Raw genomic sequence first — 9263 nt, forward strand, 5'->3', positions numbered from 1 at the left:
GAAACATCATTAAGGTCTTGGTGTTAGAAGCATGACTGGTTTGCGAAAGGATCTATAGCACCATGCCAACCCTTTTGCACATACAGTGGTACCTCAGGTTAAGAACTTAATTTGTTCTGAAGAACCTGAAACTGTTCTTAACCTGAGGTACCACTTTAGCTAATGGGGCCTCCTGCTGCCACCACAGCGCGATTTCTGTTCTCATCCTGAAGCAAAGTTCTTAACCCGAGGTAATATTTCTGGGTTAGCGGAGTCTGTAACCTGAAGTGTCTGTAACCTGAAGCATCTGTAACCCGAGGTACCACTGTATTCTGAAAATCTGGAATGAATCAATGCATCAGTTAATTGTACCAAGGTGCACCTGCACAGGTGCTGAATGCAACAGGTGAGCAACCACTGGCTTGTTCTCTGCAGCTGCCATTGAACCAGACCAAACTCAGCTCTAGTGGTGGAGCCATGGTGGCTGCAGAACGCTGCCATACAGGGCTCTCTTGCTCCACATCCACTTGAAGTCTTCACAGAACTCCCTGAGTATTTTTGTTTGCTGCCCTCCTAGCCTGCTGCCCAGTGTACATGCGTCCCCACAGCCTCCCAGATCCAGGCCTTTCAGTGACAGATTATTTTTCCACACAGGCATTTGGGGAAGAGTGTGAAGTCTGGTGTGCTTATTTCTGTGCTGTGCTGCTGCTAAACTGTTTGATTGTTTAATTTTAATTAACATTTATACAGTGGTACCTCGGTTTTCGAACGTCTTGGAAGTCGAGCATTTCAGTTTTCGAATGCCGAAAACCCAGAAGTAAATGCTTTGGTTTTTGAACAAGCCTCAGAAGTCGAACACGTCTTCTGCTGAGTGCAAGATCTGGAGACCTAACTGTCGCCTGTTGAGTCTCGGTTTTGGAATGTTTTGGAACTAGAAACGGTCTTCCAGAATGGATTACGTTTGAAAATTGAGGTACCACTGCATTTAGGGTTTTTTGTCATTTCTACACTGCCCTGCGGGGTGAAGGGCAGTCTAAATTACTGCTACTGCTAATTAAAAAAAATACTTTATTATTGTTGCACTATTTATTGTTGAGTTTCTGTACCACTGTTTCCAGGGGACTTTACAAATTTCACATGGGATCTCACATCTCAAAACTTTACGTTATAAGTGCTCCAATGTCTCAGATTCATAATAAAGGTTGCCCACTTTTCAACCAGAATCTTGTTCATGAGCCTACAGGCACTCTTCTTATAGGGAAAACCTTTCATGGGATAAATGTGATCCTCTGCCAAAATTAAAGTAGTGGTTAAAGGCACACTAGTCCGGAATAGTGTGGTGGGGGGAATCGTAGCCCTTCCAAAGACCTGTTTAACTTAGAACACTGTCATTGACAGAATCAGCTAGGAATTTATGAAATTTTCTCAACAGAGACTAGAGACAGCCACCCATCCCTGGTTTCAAAGCCTGTTTTGATGTAGAGAAAAAAATCACATTCTGGGCATGGTAACCTGGTTCAAGGAAGATGGAAAGTACACATTTATTTTCTCAAAATTAGCCAGGATTGATTGCGGCAGCAACACCTGAAAGGCCAGATGCCATCATGCTCTTCAGAAAGTCAACAAACAGTGGCAGTGTCCGACCTCATAACTGGATAGCAGCAGGTCATAGTCATATTCAGTAGTAGGTCATAGTCATATTCAGCATAACAATGGTTACCTGACTACTGTGCAGGTAGAGAGAGCCAATCAGCACCCTCCATGTAGCTCCTTCATTTGCATACTGCTGTCTATAACTGACCATGTTGCCAAAGGTGCAGTGACATTTGAAGGCAGGGGCTCGAAGCTTCAGAACAGAAGTCAACAGAACAGAACAGAAAAATGGCTGCAAAACAACAAGCGAAAAGGAAGGCTGGGGCTTTGAAGAGAAAGAAGCTCCAGAAGAAATATCAGCACATCAGGAAAAACAAACTCCAGGACCGTAAACAGAGAAAGTTCCCATCTTGCCTTGAGCATGGGGTCAAGGAGCCACTTGCCAGAAATACTGTGAGCAGCAAAGTGGTGAGAATCTGTTCCCCCAAGCTGTTTACGTCCAAGATGGTGCGAGAGGTGCTAAAGGCATACATTGAGGTCAAAGCCAAGGGCATGGTTAAAAACTTGCTAACGGATGTGTACAACCATGTGGCAACGGAAATAGATCGCTTGAGCCAGAAGAGCCCGTCTGCTACCATCAGCTGCACTGATGTCCAAACGGCCTTGAAGGAGGCTGTAGTAAGGGAGTTGGTGAACCACACGTCTGAGCCCCTCAGGAACGAATGTGCTTAGAGAAACACCCCTCCCCTTCTCCAACAGGGCCAAGAAGGGAGAGGACCAAAAACTGCCCTGAAAAAAGATCCTTAAAACTTGAGAAACCTTTAAAAGACTTTGCTGCCTGAATGTGCCTTAAGAAATCCTGTAATCTAAGATACCAGCTTCACCTCAACAATCTACATTGTTTGCAACAATGGTTCCATTTATGGGGATGTCGTGAAAGACCATGGGAAAGGAAGCTAAATTTGGACTACAGACTACACATGCCCAAGAGATTTTTCCATCGCCATCAGCCAGAATCAGCAGAGTTCAGTGAGGAAGAACGTAAATCAAAATACATGAGAGAATTGTTTGCGAGCTGGTTTCTGAAATAAAAGAAACACCGTATATTGTTCGTCCAATAAATCAGGATTTTTAGCAGCCTTATTCACTGAAGTGTGTGTGTGTTGTTTTTAATCTGGGACATTGTCTTGCTGGTTACTGACTGCGAACCTAGTTACACAAAATACTGAAATGTACAAAGGTGTCAGGGTCGTCATATGAAGCAGGAATAAATGGAAGTTCATGAAATGCCTTGAAAATTGTGCAGATCTGATGTGTGAAAACCTTAACAACCCTGTCCCCTCATAAAACGTTAAGGAGAATTCGGCGAAAGCCAATGGGTAGCATTCAACTAATTTTTACTCAGACTAGACCCACTTGAACCATGACTAAGATTCATTAATTGCAGTGGGTCGGAGTAAAACTTAATTAAATGCCACCCACTATTAGCTGCCGCTGGCCTTTCAGATTGCTGCTAGTTATGTAGGAGGTGCTATACAAAACCAAAAAAATGGCAAAGTGGCTATTCAGAGAATACACAAAAAATGGAGGTTTAATTTCTTTTTTAAATGGTTATAAAGCTGGCCACATTCAGGAGGTAAGATTTAACTTCCTAACTGCTTTGCGTCACTCAAGTTCATCTTTGGAATTTTGAAGAATGTGTAATAATCAAATCTTTATGATGTCATTTCGGCCTTTGTTCCAGTCAATGGCCACCTGCAGATCTGAGAAGACCCCTGTTACAGCCTAGATGATGCTGGAATACAAACACACAGTTTTAGAAGCAATCAGCACAAGGACCCGACTGAATTCATTTTCCCACACAAATTATTAAAATGCTCCTGCCCATCTTGTTTGACTGGAAAGCACAGCCCAAAGCCCTGATGAATTTGCAACTTTTAAGATAATCAGTCCTGTGTAGAAAGTGTCTTGAAAGACTACGCACCTGTTCCAGAATGATCTCTGTCATTAATAACTTGTGTAGTTTAATTCCACTTAAAACCATACATAATAATCACATTTATCATACTTAAGTGCCTTTATCCGCTGCCAGTGTGGGTGACTGCCAGATAAAACCCAGAGCAACCAAAATCTACAATGCTTTACCTTTTCAAAACTAATACTGGTTCCTGGAAATGTTTCTCACGGTTTAGGGCTGCTCTGACTTTGACAAATGGAAATAATATAGCTAGTTTGCTTTTTTTTTTTTTTTTTAAAGGAACGGAATATGGAAGAAGGGGTGGCATTTCTAGAAGATCTGTCCAAAAGAGCTTTCTGTTAAATAGTGGGTAGACATAGCAGACGACGCAGTGATTTCTCCAAAGCAGCTCTTTATTTCTAAGCTGGAACAGAACTGAACAGCAAACAGCTGGCCTGCTTTTATAGGCAGCCGGCTGTCAACATTGTAGCAACAGCAGCCAAGGGTTTGTCACCTAAAGTAACTGACGTGGACCTGAGTGAAAACTATATACACGATACTGCTGGTGGCCAGGGTGAGAACTTCAATACATGCTTCCAGCATGTTGGTGGTAGTTCAGTTTGAGCTCCTTTGAAAACATTAAGAGCTGATTTTCTGAACACTTTTCAATTTGTTCTGCTGCAGCTTTAAGAGGATTTGCGCCCAGCAAACTTTGCCAACCTGGGGCTACCTGGAGAGAGTTGGTGAAAGTTGGCCTTCAGCAACCAGGAAGCACTTGCAAATTGTTGCACACAAAGAATCTTTGAATGGCACTGCAATAGGGGCTGTTGGGAAAGTTGGCTTCTGTCCAGAGATCTGCCTGTTCTGTATTCTACCACCAACAGTGGCGAAATAGGGAGCAGAGCCATAGCTGTCAACTTTTCCCTTTTTTAAATAGGATTCCTCGCAAGAAAAGGGAAAAGTTGACAGCTATGAGCAGAAGGACTATCCCAGGACCATAGTCTTTAGATACTCAGATTACACACACACTGTTTTGGTGCAGAAACTCAGGTTGTGATGATAAATCAGGTTTGGGGCTAATGGCATATATGTTTATTCCCACAAAACATGCATGGGATGATGAAACCTGGGTGTTGTTTTGTTTTGTTATATGAAAACTGATTTCTGTGGTATAATTAGAAGTGTGAGGTGCAGTTAATATCTACCAGAAGCCACTGTCAAAACTCACAACTAGATCATAGTAAGGGTAGGTCATAGTCCTGTTCAGGGTAACAATGGTTCCTTGGCTACAGTGAAGCCAGGGACACCTTCATTGCCATGGTACTGCCTATAAATGCCCATGCTGACAAAACTATGGTGACATTTGAAGGCCGGAGCTTAAGGAGAACAGAACAATGGCAGCCAAACAGCAAGGCAAAAAGAAAGCCGGGGTTCCAAAGAGAAAGAATGTCAACAAGAAGCACCAACAAGCGAGACGGAATTGGAAGAAGCTCCAGGCTCAAAAACAGAAGAAGCAGCAGCCTCATTTGAAGCGTCAAGCCAAGAGGACCTCAGCCGCTAATTCAGGGAGCAGTGGGCAGCCGCGGAAAATCTGTTCCTCAAAGCTCTTTGCTGCCAAAATTCTGCGACAGATGCCCAAGGTGCGCATGGAGGCCAAGGCCAGGAATCTGATGAAGACCTTGTTGGCGGACTTGTACAGTCACGTGGCGACCCAAGTAGAGGCCTTGAGGCAGAAAGCGGAGCAGGCGCAGGCCCTCGTCAGCTGCAACAATGTCCAAACTGCCTTGAAGGAGGCCATGGAGAAGGAGTTGACCAAGCATATGGATCAACAGCCCACCGCCATCACCACCACTTAGAGAAGCATCCCTCTTCTTCTCCAGCGGCGGCAAGAAAGGAGAGGAGCAACGGTTGCCCTGAGAAGATCCATATAATACCCAAGAGACTTAAAAATATATATTGCTGCCTTCATAAGTCCAAGAAATCCTGTCATTTACCACTTTAGACATCTCATCGGACACCAAACGGAGAGAATTGCTATGGAAAAGACACGAAAGAGGTGGCTTTCGAAAAGAACCACAATTCCAGTAAAGCAGGATTTTATTAGGTTTATTCACTTCTTCCAATAAATCTGAATTTTAGCGGTTTTCAAGTGTAATTGTGTCTTCCATTCTCCGGATCTGAGCTTTGGTTTTGGGTGATGGCTACAAATCTAGTTATATAAAAGGCTGATTAAGAAACGTATCCACTGTGTGATACATACTTAATAACAATCAGATGACTTATTAAAAAAAACCAAGTGATACTATAAAAATGTGGGGAAGGTAAGATTTACAGAAATGAATTTGAATTCCAAATTTAAGACATAAAACAATGCAACTCACAATACTGAAAATAAAATAAATACCACAATATACATCAGTGCCTTTGTTTTCGAATGTAATCCGTTCCAGAAGACAGAATGTTCCGGAAGACTGGAATGTTAGAAAACTGAGGCGCAAAATGAATAGGCATTGGAATGCCTATTCATTCCAATAGGTTTACTATTGACTGATGATAACCTCATTTATATTTTTATTGTAAATTGCAAGTGAATCACAGCAGACAAATGCCATCAAGCAGACAAGCAAATGCATACATTTGCTGAATTTATAGCCGTCATGGTTCATCTTGTTCACAGTAATGTCCTTCTTGCTTGATACTTTAAATGTAAGTGAGATGAGTATATTCCTTCCAACTGGTTGATATGGAGGATTTCAAACCTCAGTGTAGCATCAATTCTCACCAAACCTCAATTCTCGCTGCCGTAGTAGCATCCATAAAGAACCTCCTCTTCTCTTTCGGCAGATCTTGACCTCAAATACCTAACAGGAAGGTTTCTGGTTGATTAACAAATATTATTTTCAACATTTTTTTCAATTCATTGTATATCATTTCCCAATATATTTTTACATTTTCACAGATAAAAAGTAACTTCAGCCTCACACCTCCAACACTCCTTCTAACAGAAGATACATTTTGAATTTTTTTTTGTTTTTTGTCTTCTTTTCCTTTGCTTTTCCTTTTTGTTTTCTTTTTCTTTCTGTTTATAGATGTTGAGATGTATGATTTCTAACTTTTTAAATTCTTTTCCTGCACTTGACAGAACTCTAACAGAACTGACAGTGAAATCCCGTGCGAATTTCCCCGGGGAGTGAGTTCCATTGAACTCGATGATACTTACTTCCGAGTAGACATGCACAGCTCAATACAAAGCTTAAAATCTGCAAATGCAGGTCTTCCCACTTACCAGACTCACACACGCAACCTGATCAAACATCATGTGGCAACTCAACAGCTCGCACCGAGTAACTTCAAGCAGTGGCGTAGCGTGGGTTGTCAGCACCCGGGGCAAGGCAAGTAATTTGCGCCCCCTAACCCGTGGATTTGCGCCCCCTAACCCTAACCCCCAGATGTTGCGCCTGGTGCGGCCGGCCCCCCCTGCACCCCCCACGCTACGCCACTGACTTCAAGAGCAAACTGCCTTTAAAAGAATAAACGATTTTAGAACATCTCCTTCCTCTCGGAGCTCTGCGCTGAATCTGGGGAACAGGGCGCTGCTGCAGCGCAACCCCGGCGCACAGCGAGGTCGATGCGTGTGTGCCAGCGCCTTGCCGCTTTGACAGAAGGAAGGCTGCTGAGGCTTCTCTGCCTCTGCAAAAGATCGGCATAAAACGCAAAGGAAATGCGGGTGGAGGCACGTAGACCCGTGAATTAGCATACTGCTAATTAGGATTCAGCTAGGGAGAGCCCAAGCGTCAGTGTCAGGATGGCCGAGTGGTCTAAGGCGCCAGACTCAAGGCTCATATCCTTCCCAGGCTCTGGGTGTTCTGGTCTCCGAATGGAGGCGTGGGTTCAAATCCCACTTCTGACACATCCTTTTTTAATTATTTTTTTTTGTTCCCCCTCATCCCTCTCTCTCTCCGTAATGGTGGAAAAATCCCCTGTGAAGCCTGAAACATTTATCCCTGTCCTTTTCCGCACAGGATCTTAACAGCGATCCCACTGAGCAGACTCTGAACTTGCTTCCGAGCTCACACGCGCCTGCCTGCGAGTCATTTCCGTCCTCGTGTCCCCTGCTGGCGAGGCGGGTTACGGGCAAAGGTGGGGCGGGGAGAGAGAGGGGACTGCCTGCAGATCGGCAGCGCTTTCTTTCGCCCGCGGAAGAGTGTCCGATCGTGTCCATGCGTTGCATTTTTTTAAGCGGACACAGAGGTCCCCGGGGAAAAGCCATGCAAGGTTCTTCCTGGGTGCTGCCTGCAGCAAAGAACCGCCTTGCTTTGCAAAAAGACAGACAGACAGACAGACGATCGATGTTAAGAAATGAGTTTTCTTGTACCTTTCTGAGCTTGCAGAAAAGTCTCCATCACAGTTTTCTCACCTTTATATCACTGCATTTTGTAGGTTTTCCAATTCTAATTACACTCATTACAAAATGGCCCAAAATCTAAATAAATATAGAAAGGTAGAATACCTCTCATTACAAGTCTCCAGACAACCCTGCTAGGGAGGTTACTTGCTTACAGTAGTACAGTGGTACCTCAGGTTAAGTACTTAATTCGTTCCGGAGGTCCGTTCTTAACCTGAAACTGTTCTTAACCTGAAGCACCACTTTAGCTAATGGGGCCTCCTGCTGCCACTGTGCCGCCAGAGCACGATTTCTGTTCTCATCCTGAAGCAAAGTTCTTAACCTGAAGCACTATTTCTGGGTTAGCGGAGTCTGTAACCTGAAGTGTATGTAACCTGAAGTGTACGTAACCTGAGGTACCACTGTATTTCAAATATTGTATAAATTTACTCCAGTCCTTTTGGAATGCTTGATCATGCTGGTTTCAGATTTTTCCTGTCAGCTTCGCCAGTTCTGCAAAGACCATCATCTTCATCTGCCACTCTTCTTTCGTTGGTACTTCTTCTTGTTTCCATTTTTGGGATAAAAATGCCGCAGTTGTTGCATACATAAACAGTACTTTATCTCCTGTTGGTGTCACTTCACCAACTATCCTCAATAGAAAGGCTTTTTTAACAAAAAAGGGTTTTTTAACAAAAGTATTCTTCTTCTTATTGTCAGTACGCCTTTCAACCGATGTGCAGTGACTGGGCTCAATTAACTGGTTCTGCCCTGACCCGGCTAGGCGGCTGGGTTGCGATTCGCCGCTTCCGCGCATGCGTGTGACATCATTTTGAGCGTCTGCACATGTGTGAGCGGCAAAACCCGGAAGTAACGCGCTCCATTACTTCTGGGTCGCTGCGGAGCGTAACCTGAAAACGCTCAACCTGAAGCACATTTAACCCAAGGTATGACTGTAAAGTGGTACCTCAGGTTAAGTACTTAATTCGTTCCGGAGGTCCGTTCTTAACCTGAAATGGTTCTTAACCCGAGCTGTACTGGCTTCCATGAGTGTTACCTCTCCCACCCAGCCCTCTAGTCACTACATAGATAGGACTCTCGACACAGAGTCAGGCAATCAGTCAGGAGCGGATCAGGAGATTCTGGCAATGGGAGGGGTGAAAATATCAACATATGTACCATTTCCCAGAAAGCCTTTACCTCTTTAAAAGTCCACCACATGTAAAAGATACCTCCCTTCACAATTTTCTTTCCTCACCGCCATCCACCAACAGGGGATGACAGCAGTTCTAAGATTCTCCAAGCTTGAGGGATCTGTTGTTCTTTTTATTACTTATCAATGATCCACCA

General features: G+C 43.9%; 2 protein-coding genes across 2 annotated transcripts in view; one reads left to right on the forward strand and one right to left on the reverse strand.

The window, feature by feature from the left end:
* The window catches only part of LOC309524893 (E3 ubiquitin-protein ligase TRIM7-like), a 254550-nt gene that overhangs the window by 26206 nt on the left and 219081 nt on the right, over positions 1–9263 (reverse strand). The window lies entirely within an intron of this gene.
* Positions 1783–2715, forward strand: LOC309525354 (uncharacterized protein). Its single transcript, XM_082210925.1, has one exon. It carries the CDS (start codon positions 1861–1863, stop codon positions 2302–2304), a length of 444 nt encoding a protein of 147 aa, XP_082067051.1. The 5' UTR covers positions 1783–1860; the 3' UTR covers positions 2305–2715.

This window comes from Podarcis vaucheri (assembly GCF_965113315.1).
Source record: "Podarcis vaucheri genome assembly, chromosome: 2".
Classification (NCBI taxonomy): domain Eukaryota; kingdom Metazoa; phylum Chordata; class Lepidosauria; order Squamata; family Lacertidae; genus Podarcis; species Podarcis vaucheri.